The sequence below is a fragment of the Anomaloglossus baeobatrachus genome, chromosome 3 (genome assembly GCF_048569485.1).
Source record: "Anomaloglossus baeobatrachus isolate aAnoBae1 chromosome 3, aAnoBae1.hap1, whole genome shotgun sequence".
In the NCBI taxonomy this organism is placed as follows: domain Eukaryota; kingdom Metazoa; phylum Chordata; class Amphibia; order Anura; family Aromobatidae; genus Anomaloglossus; species Anomaloglossus baeobatrachus.
Window position 1 is genome coordinate 119,748,783 of NC_134355.1, and position 19,923 is coordinate 119,768,705.

At 48.3% G+C, this 19,923-nt stretch overlaps 1 protein-coding gene across 4 annotated transcripts in view; it reads left to right on the forward strand.

The window, feature by feature from the left end:
• RRBP1 (ribosome binding protein 1) overlaps positions 1-19,923 on the forward strand; it is a 181,532-nt gene that overhangs the window by 24,116 nt on the left and 137,493 nt on the right. For all 4 annotated transcript variants that reach the window (XM_075339404.1, XM_075339405.1, XM_075339406.1 and 1 more), the window contains exon 2: positions 9,296-10,961. In XM_075339404.1, coding sequence (XP_075195519.1) covers positions 9,317-10,961 — 1,645 coding nt within the window. In that variant the 5' untranslated portion in view covers positions 9,296-9,316. The remainder of the gene's footprint in view (positions 1-9,295; positions 10,962-19,923) is intronic.

Here is a 19,923-nt window from a genome sequence, read left to right on the forward strand (position 1 = left end):
TGGGGCCATGGGACAAGAGCAACGATGAAAAAGGATGAAAATACGGGAGAGTGATGATAAGACAGGGGGCTGAGGACTTGGCTTTAACCCCTTCATGACCTTGTACATACCGGTACTCCCAAGGTTGCGTCCCTCCCTTTGATGCGATCTTGCAAATATCTCCTGATCTGATGACATGTCATGTGCCTCTCTAAGGGGTACTTCACACACAGCGAGATCGCTACTGAGATCGCTGCTGAGTCACGTTTTTTGTGACCTCATTAGCGATCTCGCTGTGTGTGACACTGAGCAGCGATCTGGCTCCTGCTGTGAGATTGCTGCTCGTTACACACAGCCCTGGTTCGTTTTTTTTATTGTTGCTCTCCCGCTGATAAGCACACATCGCTGTGTGTGACAGCGAGAGAGCAACAATCCTGAATGTGCAGGGAGCAGGAGCCGGCGTCTGACAGTCTGCGGTAAGCTGTAACCAAGGTAAACATCGGGTAACCAAGGTGGTTACCCGATATTTACCTTCGTTACCAGCCTCCGCAGCTCTCACGCTGCCAGTGCCGGTTCCTGCTCCCTGCACACGCTAAGTTAAGTGGTGTGCGCTGGTAACTAAGGTAAACATCGGGTAACCATACCCGATGTTTACCTTAGTTACCAGTGTCCGCAGCTTCCAGACACCGGCTCCGTGCAAGCGCAGCGTCGCTTGCATGTTGCTGCTGGCTGGGGGCTGGTCACTGGTCGCGGGTGAGATCTGCCTGTTTGACAGCTCACCAGCGACCATGTAGCGATGCAGCAGCGATCCTGACCAGGTCAGATCGCTGGTCGGATCGCTGCTGCATCGCTAAAGTGTGAAGGTACCCTAAGGCTGTGTCCGCACTGTCTGTTTCCACCTGCTTTTCAGCTGCTTTTTAAGTCAGTTTTGAACTGCAGCGTTTTCATGCCAAAAGGCATGCGTTTTGATTTTCCAGCAAAGTCTATGGAAAATGTGAATTTCTTGTCCGCACTTTGCGTTTCCAAACGCTGCTTTTAATTTGCATAATTTTGGGCAAAACCCATGTGTTCAAAGAAGCAGCATGTCAATTGTTTTTGCCATTTTGGCTGCGTTCTACACCCATTGAAATCAATGAGTTGTAGTAAATCGCTGCCAAAATGTTAAGCAGTGCGCTTGCATTGCATTATTGTTGCGAGCCACATGTTTTTATTTAACATAACAAAGGCAGGTCTTTCGTCTTTCTCTCACTGTCGGTCTCTCTCTCTCTCTCTCTCTATGTCTCTGTCTCTCTTTCTGTCCATGTCGGTCTCTCCCTCTCACCCCCTCTCTCATACTCACCAATCCACGATCACCGGCGGTGTTCACACTGTGGCGGCTTTTTCTCTTTTGAAAATGCCGGCCGCTCATTAATCCATTACGTATTCCCTGCTTCCCCCGCCCTCCGGCGCCTATGATTGGTTGCAGTCAGACACGCCCCCACGCTGAATGACAGCTGTCTCACTGCAACCAATCACAGCCGCCGGTGGGCATGTCTATATCGAGCAGTAAAAAAATAAATAAATAGATGAAAAAAAAAAACCGACGTGCGGTCCCCCCCATTTGGATACCAGCCAGGGTAAATCCACTCGGCTGAAGGCTGGTATTCTCAGGATGGGGAGCTCCACGTTATGGGGAGCCCCCCAGCCTCACAATACCAGCCAGCAGCCGCCCGGCATTGCCGCATCCATTAGATGCGACAGTCCCGGGACTTTACCACCTCATCCCGAATTGCCCTGGTACGGTGGCAAACTGGGTAATAAGGAGTTAATGGCAGCAGCCCATAGCTGCCACTAAGTCCTAGGTTAATCATCGGTGAGACGCCTGCCATGATGAATCTGTAAGTTAAAGAAAATAAACACACACATCCAAAAAATCATTTATTTGAAATGAAAGACAAAAAAACATCCTCTTTCACCACTTTATTAATCCCTCAAAACCACCTCCAGTTCCGATGTAATCCGCGCAAAGTCCCACGACGCTTCCAGCTCTGCTATATCGGAAGCTGACAGGAGTGGCACTAGAACACCGCCGCTCCTGTGAGCTCCATGCAGCAACTGAAGTGAGTCGCACGATCAACTGTGCTGTCATTGAGGTTACTCGCGGCCACAGCTCTCAGGTGGAGGACTGCAGCTGTGGCCACGAGTAACCTGAGTGAAAGCACAGCTGACTGCGCGGCTCACGGCAGTCACTCGGGATTTGCGATCACAGGTGAGTCCTTCACGTGTGACCGCAAATCAAGCCGCGGCACACGCATAGAGCCGCACGATCACAATGAAGTCGGGTAAAGTTCATCAGAGTTCATTCTGATCGTGCGGCAATGTCCCACAGCCAGCCATGACAGTGCGGTCCCACTCTGCTCTGCTGCAAGTCTATGGGGATGCTGCAGAGCCGAGTGGGTGTGTACTGTGAAAAATGTGCGTTCTGGATGCATGAATTCTCTCCAGGAATGTCCGCACTTTGCGTTCTGCTGAATGCGTCTCAGAACGCAGCTTTTTCGGCTGCGTTCTGAGACACACACGCAGGGACTTTCACGCTGCAGAATTGAACTGCAAAGTGCGCACATAGCCTAACAGGTGCTGGTGGGTCAGGATCCATCCGCACCTGTTAACTAGTTAAATTCTGCTCTCAATCTCTGATAGCGGGATGTAATGCTTTCCGGAGGGAGGCGCCTCAATCCCCGCTCCCATCGGCGGCCTTGTGATATGATCATGGGGCGCCGATGGGTTCCCATGACAGCCAGGGTCAGCTGATCATACCTGTGTCTGTCATGATGTAGTTCCTGTGAACGCCTGATCCCAAAAAATGAGAACGGTACGGGTCTCCGAAAATTGACAAATTTCTGAATTTTTTTTCACTACTCAAAGGGAACCTGTCAGGTCCAATATGCACAGAGAACCACTAGCAGTTCTGGGTAGATATTACTAATCCCTGCCTAACCGTCCCTGTATATACTAGCATAGATAAAAAGATCTTTAGAAAAAGTATTTCTAAAGATCCTTTATCTTATGCTAATGAGCGAGGGCAGTAGCCCCAAGGGTGTTGCTTTCCTTGCTAGTCGCCGCCATTAGCATGTTAGTACGTCCCTGTGGGCCCCTGTGGGCGTGCTAACATGCTAATGAATGTGCAGCGTCACAGGAGGATCTAACTCACCTCTCTGCTGCCATTGCGTCTGACGCTGGATTGCGGCTCAGTGCTCATGACCTCGGAGTTTGTCATGCGCATTACTTCAGATTGAATCCAGGACGCGTACACCTGGCTTCATAGTGCGCATGACCCAAAATCCGGGGTCATGTGCACTGAGCCGAAAACCAGTGTCGGACGCAATGGCGGCGGAGAGGTGAGTGAGATCATCCTGTGACGCTGCACATTCATTAGCATGTTGGCACGCCCACAGGGGACCACAGGGACGTACTAACATGCTAATGGAGCCGACTAGCAAGGGAAGCAACGCCCTTGGGACTAGTCCCCGAGCTCATTAGTATACGATAGAAGATCTTTAGAAATACGTTTTCTAAAGATCTATGCTAGTGTATACAGGGACGGTTAAGCAGCGGTTATAGTAATATGCTTGTGGTTCTGGGTGCATATTGAACCTGACAGGTTCCCTTTTAAAAAGTATCCATGTGTTGATATTTACGAACTAATACTGACCTGCGGAATCATAGTGCCAAGTCAGTTTTACCACATAGTGAATATGGTAAATAACCCACCCCCCCCTCCCAAAAAAATAAAAATTGGGTGAATTACACTTTTTTGCAATTTCGCTGCACTTGGAATTTTTTTCCCATTTTTCCACTACAGTATATGGCAAAAACTACAACTCGCCCTGCCAGAAACAAGCAGTCAGATGGCTATGTTGACGCAAAAATAAAAAAGTTATGGCTCATGGAACAAGGGGAGGAAAAAAGTAAAAACGGAAAATCGTCAGGTGGTGAAAGGGTTAAATGCCCCACACTTTGAGATTGTGCCAAATAAACTAGTAAGGCTACTTTCACTCATCTGGTTTGAGCAGTGCGGCTCAATCCGGCTGTGCAAGCTATGCAACGGATGCGGCGAAAACACCGCATCCTTTGCATAAGTTTTAACGTGCGGCCGGTCCGTTTTTTTCCAGTTGCGGCACGCTACTGAGCATGCGCAGTGGAAAAAATTGCATGCAGCGGCCGGATGCGTTTTTTTCCGCATCGTGCCGCATCCGGCGTCCATAGGCATGCATTGAAAATGCGTCGCAGTGGCCGGATGCGGCGCGATGCGTTTTTTTTAGCCGGAGCAAAAAACGTTGCAGGGAACGTTCTATCCGGCCGCGGCATCGGCTAAATCTGCCGCATGCGGCAAAAACCGGACCGACCGCAAGCCCATGCGGCACAATATGGCACTAATGTAAGTCTATGCAAAAAAACCCGCAACCGGCGGCAAAAAAAACTGTTGCGGTTTTTCTGCAGAGCGCCATATTGTGCCGCAGAGCAAATACCGGATGTGTGAAAGTAGCCTAAGGGTTGTGCTGTTTTATTTGCAAGACTCATTCAACATAATCTTTCTTGTGCCTGTAGTGGTGAACAGGTTTATTTTTCATCGTTGCTTCACCAGACCATAGTCATATCACGCGTATGTGACCTTCATATGTAACCATTGGCGCATATCCAGCACTGGACCAATTCACAGGATAGTATGAGATGGCGCTGGTGATCGGGTCATTTTTACATCAACTTTTGCACATTGCATTTCTATGTTTACCTATCGAAATGACTCGGCAGCTGTCAGGCCATTATACTCTAGTCCTCGGCTTACACAGCAATGCGTGTGATTTAGTTTCTTCACGCAAATGTGAGGTTTCCGCAGCATTACCACTTCAGCTGCAGGCGCATGGGATCCGATGCACGCTCCCGTATTTATGGCTGGAAAGCTTATAGCCGGAGGGTTGTAATTTATAGGTAGAAATCTAACCACATCATTTGCTTCCAGCATCAATAACCCTTTTCTTCGAGCATTGGTTGCAGCCAGGTTGTTGTGAAAGTATCAGACAGGCATTTTAATTTTTGTCGAGTATCTTAACTACAATCTAATTGCTGTTAAAAGGGGCAAATAAAGGTTACTTCTCCCTTTAATTAAATGTTTTGCATATTTCAAACTTCATTTTTGTATCTCAAACTTTTTGCTGTATTATTGAAGAATGTTGACATAGTAAAGGTACAGTACATTTACCTGCTCCTTACAGGTTATTCTCAACTTGTGCGTTCAGCAGCACTTACACTTCATTGTTGCTGTTCCTCCTTGAGTGACCGTTTTGGTCCAGTATCTTTCTCTTCTACTTAGGTCTGTCATTGTTTTTGTTCTGAACAGCACACCATTATCTCTACAGTGCCTTTGAACAAGTACATGACTTGGGAAAGTGAGAGACCGTTCATTAGGAACTGTTGAGGAAACTGCAATGAGGGAATGGGGTGGGGCTGGTGATTTTGCAGGACTGATAAAAGATACAGAACTGACAGGGGGGGGGGGGGGGAAGAGGTAAAGCAGCTCACTCCTGTGTAGAAATCACTAGACTGATGTGAGGTGGCTGTGATCTCAAGCTTTGACTACTTGATTCTGGGGAGCTCCTCAGAAACACTATGTACACTATGTAAGATAAAAGCTCTCACAGCAAGAAAATAACCTCTATCTCTCCTGACTCCTCCATACCTGGAATCAATCACTCGCCTAAGGGGTACTTTTCACATAGCGAGATCGCTGCTGAGTCACAGGTTTTGTGACGTACCAGTGACCTCATCAGCGATCTCGCTGTGTGTGACACTAAGCAGCGACCTGGCCTCTGCTGTGAAATCGCTGATCGTTACACACTGTTCTGGTTCATTTTTTGCTCGTTGGTCTCCCGCTGTGCAGCACACATCGGCGTGTTTGACGGCGGGAGACCAACACGCACAGACTCTGTGTAAGCAGCGTACGCTGGTAACCAGGGTAAATATGGGGTAACTAAGAAAAGCCCTTTGCTTGGTTACCCGATATTTACCCTGGTTACCAGCGTACACCACTTACCACTGGCTCCCTACACCCGTAGCCAGGGTAAATATCGGGTAACTAAGCAAAGCGCTTTGCTTATTAACCCGATGTGTACCCTAGCTACGTATACAGGGAGCCAGTGCTGGCAGCCTGTAAGCGGTTTACGCTGGTAACCAGGGTTAATATCGGGTAACCAAGCAAAGCGCTTTTGCTTAGTTACTCGATATTTACCCTGGTTATCAAGCGCAGCATCGTTACACGAGTGGCTGGTCGCTGGTGAGATCTGCCTGACCGCTTCACCAGCGACCCTGTAGCGACGCACCAGCGATCGTGGTCGGAATCGCTGGTACGTCGTTTAGTGAGACGGTACCCTAAGATCAGCTCCTGTGTTCTTGGAGACACACTGCCGGACTCTACTCCTCTGGTGGCAGCTTATTTTACCGAGATCACAAGGATTGCAAATCCGAAATCTGACATACCAGATCCTTCTTCTGGCAATCTAATGTGTACACTGACCTGTTGACTCTCCACTGACCGATACTGTCAGGAAGCCACCGTACACTTTAGGCATTCGGCCAGCAGGTACAGCCAGCAGTAGGGTAATTTTTATGGGGTCCTTAATAAGTAACAGCATGAGGTAATCTTAAAAGCCACAAGGCATTGATTCAGAATGTGTATTGAAAAAATGTAGAACCTTTCATTTTAGAATAGTCATTATTCACTGAAATCGGAGAACCTATTTAATTGTTATAACAAGCTCGTTGTCATTCACATCTGCTGTGGAGGCTGTCACATATAATGTAAGAAATGGCAAGCAAAATGACTAAGGATGTTCGACTACCTCATACAGTCAGGGCCAGAAATATTTGGACAGTGACACAAGTTTTGTTATTTTAGCTGTTTACAAAAACATGTTCAGAAATACAATTATATATATAATATGGGCTGAAAGTGCACACTCCCAGCTGCAATATGAGAGTTTTCACATCCAAATCGGAGAAAGGGTTTAGGAATCATAGCTCTGTAATGCATAGCCTCCTCTTTTTCAAGGGACCAAAAGTAATTGGACAAGGGACTCTAAGGGCTGCAATTAACTCTGAAGGCGTCTCCCTCGTTAACCTGTAATCAATGAAGTAGTTAATAGGTCTGGGGTTGATTACAGGTGTGTGGTTTTACATTTGGAAGCTGTTGCTGTGACCAGACAACATGCGGTCTAAGGAACTCTCAATTGAGGTGAAGCAGAACATCCTGAGGCTGAAAAAAAAGAAAAAATCCATCAGAGAGATAGCAGACATGCTTGGAGTAGCAAAATCAACAGTCGGGTACATTCTGAGAAAAAAGGAATTGACTGGTGAGCTTGGCAACTCAAAAAGGCCTGGGCGTCCACGGATGACAACAGTGGTGGATGATCACCGCATACTTTCTTTGGTGAAGAAGAACCCGTTCACAACATCAACTGAAGTCCAGAACACTCTCAGTGAAGTAGGTGTATCTGTCTCTAAGTCAACAGTAAAGAGAAGACTCCATGAAAGTAAATACAAAGGGTTCACATCTAGATGCAAACCATTCATCAATTCCAAAAATAGACAGGCCAGAGTTACATTTGCTGAAAAACACCTCATGAAGCCAGCTCAGTTCTGGAAAAGTATTTTATGGACAGATGAGACAAAGATCAACCTGTACCAGAATGATGGGAAGAAAAAAGTTTGGAGAAGAAAGGGAACGGCACATGATCCAAGGCACACCACATCCTCTGTAAAACATGGTGGAGGCAATGTGATGGCATGAGCATGCATGGCTTTCAATGGCACTGGGTCACTTGTGTTTATTGATGACATAACAGCAGACAAGAGTAGCCGGATGAATTCTGAAGTGTACCGGGATATACTTTCAGCCCAGATTCAGCCAAATGCCGCAAAGTTGATCGGACAGCGCTTCATAGTACAGATGGACAATGACCCCAAGCATACAGCCAAAGCTACCCAGGAGTTCATGAGTGCAAAAAAGTGGAACATTCTGCAATGGCCAAGTCAATCACCAGATCTTAACCCAATTGAGCATGCATTTCACTTGCTCAAATCCAGACTTAAGACGGAAAGACCCACAAACAAGCAAGACCTGAAGGCTGCGGCTGTAAAGGCCTGGCAAAGCATTAAGAAGGAGGAAACCCAGCGTTTGGTGATGTCCATGGGTTCCAGACTTAAGGCAGTGATTGCCTCCAAAGGATTCGCAACAAAATATTGAAAATAAAAATATTTTGTTTGGGTTTGGTTTATTTGTCCAATTACTTTTGACCTCCTAAAATGTGGAGTGTTTGTAAAGAAATGTGACAATTCCTACAATTTCTATCAGATATTTTTGTTCAAACCTTCAAATTAAACGTTACAATCTGCACTTGAATTCTGTTGTAGAGGTCTCATTTCAAATCCAATGTGGTGGCATGCAGAGCCCAACTCGCGAAAATTGTGTCACTGTCCAAATATTTCTGGACCTAACTGTATATTCGGCTTTGCAAATATTTTCCGAATACCTCGCCACTATTCAATGCGCAGTTTGAGTTTATGGGAAGCCCGAATAGTACCGAATAGTTGTTATTCGGGTTTCCCATAGACTTACATTGCACATCGAATATTCGCGAATAGCGCCGAGCTATTCGGAAAATATTCGCGAAGCCGAATAATCGAAGTATTCGATTATCCCTAAAAATGACACAACATGCTCCCCTCTTTGTCGAGTAGAGTAAGACCCCATAACAGTCAGCTTGGTCTGTTGGGTCCTGCAGGTTATGTTGGTCCTCGTGTGATGGATCCAGCATTTCCTTAATGTTCATTTCCTATTTTGGGGAAAAAAGTATTAAGAAACCCAAACCCTACAAAGAATTCGGAACGTGGTCTCCGTAATATGTGGCATAGCCTTATGATTTCCTCTTTGAAGCTAAAAGTTGTCAAAGAAACAAACACAGGTTACCTTTTATTTCAGGTTAGACATGCAAAATACTCCTATTATTTACAATGCTACTAGATTGTATTTTTTTTTTTAATGTTGCATTTGTGCAGGATGCTTTTTCCATGGTAGGTACTTATAAAATGCCAACCTGTACATGACCTTTTGCAGATCAGTTTAATTTCCTGACATACAGATTGCTCTGGGTCTTGGAATGTTTAAACATGGGCGAGCAGACTAAAAACATATTTCTTGGCTCTCGTATTAGCATGTCCTGATTTTTATTTTTTTTTCCTCTTTGATTTTGTTTTCCTAAACTGACTCCCTTTTCTTTTTAAGGTATCCTGAAAGAAAATCAAAATGGATATATATGATCCTCAGACGTTAGGAGTGATGGTGTTTGGAGGTTTCATGGTTATCTCGGCCATCGGCATTTTTCTGGTGTCCAGTTTTTCTATGAAGGAAACATCTTATGAAGAAGCTTTGGCCAAGCAGCGTAAAGATCATGACAAAGGCCAACCCAAAGTGGATAAAAAGAAGAAAGATAAACTCATTGAAAAGAAAGCAAAGCCAAAGAAAAAGGAGGACAAACCCAATGGAAAATTACCGGAACATCAACTGACTATGGAAACTAACCAACAGAAAAGAGTTGAAATGGAACCTCAAGTTGTGAAAGCTCAGGAAACTTTGAGCCCTGTAACAATTGTGACTCTAGCTTCTGAAAAGGTTGTTCCTTCTCCAAAAGACAAGAAGAAAAAGCAGGAAAAGAAGGTCCAGAAAGTTGAAGCGTCTCAGGCTCCAGTTGTGGCTGTGACCAAAGCCGTTTCTAAACCTGCTTCAGTTTTGGAAGCATCTGCCAAAGTGCCAGTGGTTGCTGTTCCTTCGGTTGGAGCAAAACAAAGTCCAAAACTTGCTCCTCTGGTGGGAGCAAAGCTGAGCAGCAAGCAGGCTCCTCTGGCTGAAGGAAAGCCGAGCAGCAAGCAAGTTACTCAGGCCGAAGCCAAGCCAAGCACAAAGCAGTCTCCTCAGGCTGAAGCTAAGCCTAGCAACAAACAGTCTCCTCAGACTGATGCGAAGCTGGGCAACAAGCAGTCTCCTCAGGCCAATGCCAAGTCAGGCAATAAGCAGGGTCCTCAGGCTGATGCCAAGCAGGGTAACAAGCAGGCGCCTCAGGCTGATGCCAAGCCTGGCAACAAGCAGGCGCCTCAGGCTGATGCCAAGCAGGGCAACAAGCAGGCTCCTCAGGCTGATGCCAAGCCGGGCAACAAGCAGGCTCCTCAGGCCGATGCCAAGCAGGGCAACAAGCAGGCTCCTCAGGCCGATGCCAAGCAGGGCAACAAGCAGGCTCCTCAGGCCGATGCCAAGCAGGGCAACAAGCAGGCTCCTCAGGCCGATGCCAAGCCGGGCAACAAGCAGGCTCCTCAGGCCGATGCCAAGCCGGGCAACAAGCAGGCTCCTCAGGCCGATGCCAAGCCGGGCAACAAGCAGGCTCCTCAGGCCGATGCCAAGCAGGGCAACAAGCAGGCTCCTCAGGCCGATGCCAAGCAGGGCAACAAGCAGGCTCCTCAGGCCGATGCCAAGCAGGGCAACAAGCAGGCTCCTCAGGCCGATGCCAAGCAGGGCAACAAGCAGGCTCCTCAGGCCGATGCCAAGCCGGGCAACAAGCAGGCTCCTCAGGCCGATGCCAAGCCGGGCAACAAGCAGGCTCCTCAGGCCGATGCCAAGCCGGGCAACAAGCAGGCTCCTCAGGCCGATGCCAAGCCGGGCTACAAGCAGGCTCCTCAGGCTGATGCAAAACCAGGCAGCAAGCAGGCTCCTCAGTCTGAACCAAAGCCAAACACAAAGCAGGCTCCTACGGTTGGTGCTAAACCTAGCACAAAGCAAAGCACCTCAGTCACTAACACTCAATCTCCTAAAAATACTGACTCTGTTGTGAGCAATGAAGACCCCAAGCAAGAACCAGCTCCAAAAAAGAAGAGTGCGCCAAAGAAGAAATCTGAGCCAGGTGAGTGATGGTGTCTTGATCTCATATATATTTTTTCTTTTCATCAAAATGATCACTTAATTTTTCTATGGATGATTCTTGTATAGCAGTTTTTAACAAGTGCTGTAGGCCCCTCATGATTGGTTGTGTTGGGTAAACACTTGATCAGGGTTGCCCACTAAATTTTTTTTTTTTCTGGACAGCCAAAATTTTGTATTGACCCATATTGGAAAATCATAAGAAATTGCTGATTGTGAGTGACACATGTCCACAGCCAGAAATTCTGAAATGAAGACTGTAGCTGCATTCACTATGACCTGCTGAATAATAATTAGTCATATTAACCTGTACAGGTTTCGCCAGCTTTAAAAAAAAAAAAATAAAAAATAAATAAATAAAAAGTTCCTTTCTGGCCCTGAATCTTTTACTTTTGCAATGTGTATAGGGCTTTTATACAGTAATACAGTATAGGCTTTACTAACAGACGTTGTCTCAGACACTTTATCATTATTGATATCTATGAAATTTTACCATTTTGCTTTCTAGGACAGATACAGGTCAACAAGACGGCTGACATAACAGATTGTTCAACTGATTTACCAATGATGAGTGTGGTTTATTATAGAAAAAAGCTATATGGTGTAATGTTGCTTGTGTGTATAAGAAGTTTATTTAGATGTTATAACATCCATAGCTTCATAGAGCTCAGTCGGTTTTAGTTAGGTGACTTTAAAGCTGTTTTATTATTTAATTTTTCCTTTGAACATTCCTTGTTAAATTGTTGTGCTTGAGATAAAATAATCTACTACCCACCCTCCCCAGGTCCACTGCTCGGATTCTTGCTTACAGCCTGTAGTGTGACTAGTGCTGCAGCCAATCACTTGGCTCATCAGCTTGTGCAGTCTACCACTAAGCCCAGTGATTGGCTGCAGCACTATTGACGCGACATCAAAGCGTTTGTACACAATCCCCAGAGTGGCTCTAGACCTGAGGAAGCTGAGTAACAGGTTAATTTTTATTTTTAGTACTTATTATTTTTCTTTATCGTTCCTTTGGGAGACCCAGACCATGGGTGTTTAGCTTCTGCCTCCGGAGGACACACAAGGTACTACACTTAAAAGTGTAGCTCCTCCCTCTGAGCTTATACACCCCCTGGTAGCCAGTCCTAGCCAGTTTATGGCTTTGTGTCAGGAGGCATACATCCACACATGCATTCTCATCTGATTTGTTTGACTTTTGGAAAGCGTTTGAAGAAAAGCGGGTCCATGTCTGGACTCCCGGTATGTCCCTTCTCACCCCACTGTGTCGGCGGTGTTGTTAAGGTTGATTTACAAGGCTGCAGCCTTACATGCCGCGCTCCTTCACCATCCCTTCTGGGCTCTGGCTTGAAGTGGGAGCCAGCACGGTCTCCATGCCTGGTAGGAGTCCGGTCTCCATCCACAGCTCCTTGAGGATTCTGTTGGACCGGAGCACTTATCCCCAGGGACATGGCCCTGCGTCTCAGCAGCTAAGTACCTGAGACGTTTATGTTGGGGGTCCCGGTTCTTTATTGTAAGGTGAGAGTATGCTGTATGTGATTTGTTTTAACTTTTCCGGCGGGTTCTCTAGCTTTTGCCTGAGAACCGCGCCGATTGTGCCTGCTTGTCGGCTTCGCCGCTTAAATTTAGGCCCCGGCTTCGCCGGAGGCCTAGTTTCATTTTCCTGCCCTCGCATGTCACTCATGCAGAGGGACAGGTTCGGCTCCTCCCGGCGGCCGTTCTACACAGGGGAGGGACACTCCCCACTGTTGGGGCGTCCCTCCTTCCCTGCAGGTCTCTATAGCCCTCCAGTTCCCGCTCTTTTATAGGAACGCCCTCTTCTCAGGCAGAGTTCACTCTGCTCTGGGACATCCTGCATTCTGCATCTCTGCTGAGGTGCTGCGACTGGGGGACCGGGCTTCGGGATCTGGAGGGCACACAACACCGCCCTCAGCGGTCTGGTAAGCCACAGCCGGTCTCCGGTTGTGGACCTCTGTATATTCTCCCTGGGGTTCATTCTCTGCAAAGCCCCCACTCCAGCAGCATGTCTCACACAAGGAGCAAGGCTCCAAAGCTTTATTCTGCATGCACTGCATGTAAGCTCCTGCTGCCTGAGTCGAGCACCTATCCACATTGTGATGTCTGCTCTAACTTGGCGGTGCCACAGCCTGGAGTCTCACCCCCAATGGTCTCTCAGGCAGCTGCTGCATCTGTGATTGAACCCCCGGCCTGGGTAGAGTCCTTTTTTAGGTTCATATCCCAGTCATTTGCTGAGTCCATGGGGCTTTTGTCCAGGACTTTGATGAATATGCATCAGCCCCCCTCACAGGGTGCCTCTAATACTCTTGACAGAGGACTCCTATCCTCTGACCTCCGTCCATCGGAGCTCACGGAGGATTCATCATCTGATCCCAGACCCCGTCCTTCTAAGAGAAGGCGCAGGGTTTCCTCCCCCTCCCCATCCCACGGCTCTGTCTCAAGAGCTGACTCTCAAGATGAGGAGGATGCCCTCACTGGGGGCTCGGAGGCTATGTATCCCATCGATTTCTCTGAGGGTGACTCAGATCTTAGTGATTTGATTGCTTCTATTAATTCTGTGCTGGATCTCAATCCGCCAGTGTCAGAGGAGCAACTCTCTTTGACAGAAAAACATCAGTTTACCTCGCCTAAGAGAGTGAAGAGTGTGTTCTTTAGCCACTCCAGTTTTCAGACCGCTGTGACCAAACCCAGGACCTGCCCTGACAAACGCTTTCCAAAGCGTGGTTCTGATGACCGGTTTCCATTTCCACCTGAGGTGGTCAAGGAGTGGTCTCACTCCCCAAAGGTAGACACCCCGGTGTCTAGGCTCTCAGCTCGGACCGTTGTGTCAGTGGCTGACGGCACCACACTTAAGGATTCCACTGACCGTCAGATTGACCTTCTGGCCAAATCTGTGTATGAAGCTGCGGGGGCCGCGTTTTCCCCGACTTTTGCAGCAGTGTGGGCTCTCAAAGCCATCTCTGCTTCTCTAGAGGAGATGCATTCCCTCACCAAGGAATCTATGCCTGAGATGGTTACCTTAACTGCTCAGGCTTCAGCTTTTTCATCCTATGCCATGTCTGCCATGCTAGAGGCTGCTCACCGCACTGCGGTGGCTTCAGCTAATTCTCTTGTTATCCGCAGGATTTTGTGGCTTCGAGAGTGGAAGGCAGATGCTTCTTCCAAGAAGTTTCTTGCTGGGCTCCCTTTTGCTGGTTCACGGCTATTTGGTGAACAGCTGGATGAAATCATTAAAGAAGCTACTGGCGGGAAGAGTACTTCCATGCTACAAACCAAGACCAGGAAACCCGCCCAGGGTAGGAATCAATCGTTTCGTTCCTTTCGTTCCTCCAACTGGTCATCCTCTAAGCCTTCCGCCTCGTCCGCTAACTCAGCCAAGGAATAGAAATCCAACTGGCGCCCAAAAGCGCGTCCGCAGAAGACCGCAGGAGGTTCTGCCACTAAGGCAGCTTCCTCATGACTCTCGGCCTGCTCCAGCCACGTCCTTAGTCGGTGGCAGGCTCTCCCACTTTGGCGACGCTTGGTTAAAGCAAGTCTCCGATCAGTGGGTGAGAGGCATCATATTTCACGGCTACAGGATAGAATTCTCTTCCAGCCCTCCAAACAGATTTTTTCTCTCAACTCCCCCCTGCTCCAAGGCCGCCGCCTTCTCGCAGGCCGTGGCGTCCTTGCAGGCAAACTGAGTGATTGTCCCAGTTCCCGCTCAGGAACGGTTCAGAGGTTTTTACTCAAATCTCTTCCTAGTTCCAAAAAAGGACGGTACCTTCCGGCCCATCCTGGATCTCAAGCTTCTCAACAAGCCTGTCCGGGTGCGGCATTTTCGCATGGAGTCTCTGCGATCAGTCATTGCCTCTATGACCCAAGGGCAGTTCCTGGCGTCCATCGACATCAGAGATGCCTATCTACATGTGCCAATCGCAGTGTCACATCAGCGTTGGTTACGTTTTGCGATAGGAGAGGATCATTTCCAATTCGTGGCTCTTCCCTTCGGGTTAGCCACGGCCCCTCGGGTATTCACCAAGGTCATGGCGGCACTGATTGCGGTCCTGCACCTCCAGGGGTTAGCAGTGCTTCCTTATCTGGACGACCTTCTGGTCAAGGGTACATCCAGCGCAGACTGTCAGCGGAGTGTTTCGCTCACTCTCGCCACCCTAGCCCAATTCGGGTGGATTGTCAATCTTCCCAAATCCACTCTGAATCCGACCCAGAGTCTCACGTACCTAGGGATGCAGTTCGAGACTTTGCCGGCACTTGTGAAGTTGCCCTTACACAAACAGCTGTCACTCCGGTTGGCGGTGCGCTCTCTGCTGAGGCCCCGCCGTTATTCCCTCAGGCGTCTGATGCAGGTGCTGGGTCAAATGGTGGCCTCCATGGAGGCGGTTCCCTTTGCCCAGTTCCATCTGCGTCCTCTGCAGCTGGACATTCTCCGCTGTTGGGACAAGCGGCCTTCCTCCTTACAGAGGTTTGTGACTCTGTCGCCACGGACCAGGAGCTCTCTTCAGTGGTGGCTTCGACCCCTCTCCCTGTCCCAAGGGCGCTCCTTCCTGACTCCGTCCTGGGTGATTCTCACCACGGATGCCAGCCTATCCGGCTGGGGAGCGGTACATCTCCACCACAGAGCACAGGGCACTTGGACTCCGTCCGAGTCAGCCCTTTCAATCAATGTGCTGGAAACCAGAGCTGTGCTTCTAGCTCTCCTAGCCTTTCACCACCTGTTGGCGGGCAGGCACATTCGAGTCCAGTCAGACAACGCGACAGCGGTTGCCTAAATCAATCACCAAGGCGGGACACGCAGCCGCCTGGCAATGTTGGAGGTCCAACGCGTTCTTCAATGGGCGGAGGACTCAAAGTCCACCATATCCGCAGTCCACATCCCTGGCGTAGAAAACTGGGAGGCAGATTATCTCAGCCGTCAATCTGTGGACGGTGGCGAGTGGTCCCTTCACCCGGCAGTGTTTCAGTCAATCTGCCGCAAGTGGGGCACTCCGGACGTGGACCTAATGGCATCCCGTCACAACAAGAAGGTTCCGGTTTACGTGGCTCACTCCCACGATCCTCAGGCCTTCGCCGCGGACGCTCTGGTTCAAGACTGGTCCCAGTTTCGTCTGTCCTACGTGTTTCCCCCTCTAGCTCTCTTGCCCAGAGTCCTGCGCAAGATCAGAATGGAGGGCCGTCGAGTCATCCTCATTGCACCGGACTGGCCCAGGCGAGCTTGGTATCCGGACCTGCTCCAACTGTCCGTGGAGATGCCGTGGCATCTTCCGGACCGTCCAGACATGCTCTCGCAAGGTCCGTTTTTCTGCCCGAATTCTGCGGCACTCAAATTGACGGCGTGGCTCTTGAGTCCTGGATTTTGACGGCTTCTGGTATTCCTCCTGAAGTCATCTCCACTATGACTCGGGCCCGTAAGTCTTCCTCCGTCAAGATCTATCACAGGACTTGGAAAATTTTCCTGTCCTGGTGTCGCTCTTCCGGCCATTCTCCTTGGCCATTCTCGTTGCCGACCCTTCTGTCTTTCTTACAGTCCGGTCTGCAGCTAGGACTGTCCCTCAACTCTCTCAAGGGACAAGTCTCAGCTCTATCAGTGCTGTTCCAGCGGCGTCTCGCCCGGCTGGCTCAGGTCCGCACTTTCATGCAAGGTGCGTCTCACATCATTCACCCTTATCGGCGGCCCTTGGATCCCTGGGACCTTAACTTGGTCCTCACGGTATTGCAGAAACCCCCTTTCGAGCCCCTTAGGGAGGTTTCTTTTGTATCGTCTTTCTCAAAAGGTGGCCTTTCTAGTTGCCATAACTTCTCTCAGGAGAGTCTCTGATTTGGCTGCGCTCTCCTCGGAGTCGCCTTTTTTGTTTTTTCACCAAGACAAGGTAGTTCTCCGTCCGACCCCGGACTTTCTTCCTAAGGTGGTCTCTCCCTTCCACCTTCACCAGGATATTTCCTTGGCTTCCTTCTGTCCGGCCCCTGTTCATCGCTTTGAGAAAGCGCTGTATACTCTAGATCTGGTGCGTGCTCTCCGGATCTGTGTGTCTCGCACCGCTGCGCTTAGGCGGTGCACCTCTCTTTTTGTGCTAACCACAGGGCGGCGCAAGGGTCTCTCTGCTTCTAAGCCGACCTTGGCCCGTTGGATTAGATCGACCATTTCAGACGCCTACCAGAGTACTCAGGTGCCTGCCCCGCCGGAGATCAAAGCACACTCGACCAGAGCTGTCGGTGCCTCTTGGGCTTTTAGGCACCAGGCTACGGCTCAACAAGTCTGTCAGGCTGCCACTTGGACTAGCCTGCATACCTTTTCGAAGCACTACCAAGTGCATGCTCATGCTTCGGCAGATGCGAGCTTGGGCAGACGCATCCTTCAGGCGGCTGTCGCCCACTTGTGAAGTTAGGCTCCGCCTACTTCTTAGTTTTTTCTGTTTATTCCCACCCAGGGACAGCTTTGGAACGTCCCATGGTCTGGGTCTCCCAAAGGAGCGATAAAGAAAAAGAGAATTTTGTTACTTACTGTAAATTCTTTTTCTTACAGTTCCGTATTGGGAGACCCAGCTCCCTCCCTGTTGCCTGTTGGCAATTTTCTTGTTCCGTGTGTTATCACCGGCTGTTGTCGTGGACAGAGTCTCCGGTTGTTCCGGTTCTTACTCGGTTCTACTTGTGGGTGGCTATTCTCCTTCAGCTTTTGCACTAAACTGGCTAGGACTGGCTATCAGGGGGTGTATAAGCTCAGAGGGAGGAGCTACACTTTTAAGTGTAGTACTTTGTGTGTCCTCCGGAGGCAGAAGCTAAACACCCATGGTCTGGGTCTCCCAATACGGAACTATAAGAAAAAGAATTTACGGTAAGTAACAAAATTCTCTTTTTTGTTATTAATATTATTAGTGTTATCAGTATTATTATTATTAATAATAATAATTAATAATTTTTGCATTCTTGTCTTAAAATCCAATTTGAAACAAAAATGGCCTATGCACATAGCCGACGATTCACGTCAAAATCCATATGAAACAACCTTGAAGTCTGATCCATTTTTGTTAATGGGAGTTTACACTGTAGTTGATACAGTGTGGTCCGTTCACATTTCCAATTGACATCGGGGGGAATTGACCTGTCAAAGTCTTTGAGACCCTTTCTACTCCAAAAACTGTAATGGGTTGCCCATTGAATAGGACTGAGCAGCGTTCGGATCAATGGCTGTTTTTTTCAGGGCAAATCCCCAGCAGAAATCCAAGGTTCAGCCTTGTGTTTCTGTCATACATTTCTTTCAGTTTCAGCATGGAGAATCGGCTGTGTGGATATGTTTTAACATTTTTTTGGGTTCCTGCTATTTGTAGGAATAAGCTGAACCTTTTCAAGTTTGAATGAATCTTCACAAAGGGTATATCACACGTTGCGTTACTGTGCCCAGTATATTATATCGGCCGCACAGGGGTCTATTACAGCGCGCATATGCAACATTTCGTGGACATCCTTCCTTTTGTCAAGAAGGATGTATTCCAGCCCTGAGCTTCCAGTCCCAGCACACGCCCAGAGTGGACACTTTCTACTCCCTGGTGCTGATATCGGCAGGCTCCTGATACATAAAGAACCTTTCAACAGGATTTAGCACTATAAAGTACGGTAACTACATGGCCATAGTGGCGCTGATTACATAGATACCTGCAGTGAAGGAGTCTGATCTCTGCTGAATAATCTTCCTCTAAAGTTTTCATGATGACATCTGTGCATCGGGGCGAGATTTGAGGGTAGGGTCTTCTTCTTTGCCCCTGTTTCTTCTACAGGTCGCTGATTATTCTGTGACCTGCCTTCTTTTTTTAAATTCCACATCGCCATGCCACTGATTTGTGGTGGGCAGTGCATGCGCAGTGTGATTCTGCAGGTCTTTAATAAAATGGTGGTGCATGCGCAGACCACGATTTCAGATCCATGACCTCTTCATTAGGCTTAAATCTCAATCTATGCATGCACTGCCACCGCACTATTTTATTGAATACCGTGCTCCGTGCGATGCTACAGTCTGGTCTGTCTTCAATAAAATTATGCGGATGCGGCGCATGTATAGATCAAGATTTTGGCTTCATGAAGAGGTCTTTGAGCTGAAATCTCAGTCTGCATAGGTGCCATTTTGTTGAAGACCTCCAGATACACTGCACACGTGCGGCCCACCGCAATCATAGCAGTGGTGGTGTGGAATTTAAAAAAGAAAGCAGACTGAAAAGGAGACGTCCTGCCCTGATTTACGGATTATGTCAAAATGAAAACTTTAGAGGAATATTATTTTGCAATGAAAGATCAGACTCCTTCACTGCCGGTGTCCATTTAATCACCACCACAGCGCCTTTATAGCCATGGATTTACATTATATTGCCAAATCCTGCAGTCAGGTTCTCTTTAAAGGGGCTCTGTAAGCCCAAACTGTGAGTATAAAAGGGGAACAAAGCCATATAGGGGATATAGCGCCTATCAGATCACATCATTTAGTTTTCTAATAAATTCCTTCATTCTGCATAAACTGAAGTTTAATTAGATATGCTAACTAGGGTGCTTTAGGCCTCTGGGTGTGGCCAATAGGCTCAATGCAGCGTTCTGCCTACTGGTTTTGCATGCCCCTTTCCATCACCCAATAACTGACAGCACTGGTTTGCCTGTAGCGCACGGGTCTGCAGAGTAGGTGGAGTTGGGCCAGCTCTGCCAGTCACCAGTGAGGGAGGTGGGGCCATGCAAAACCAGTGGGCTGGATTGTTCACTGGCCATGCCCATATTGTGCCACCTCCCTGATTTGCATATTTGTTTGCAGCCAATTAAAAAATGTAAAATTGCAAATTTTAAATGACCTATACTTCCTACAAGTCTTAAGGGGGCTTTATACGGTAGCGATATCGGTAACTATATCGCTATCGTGCGTACCCGCCCCCTTGTTTGTGCGACATGGGCATATC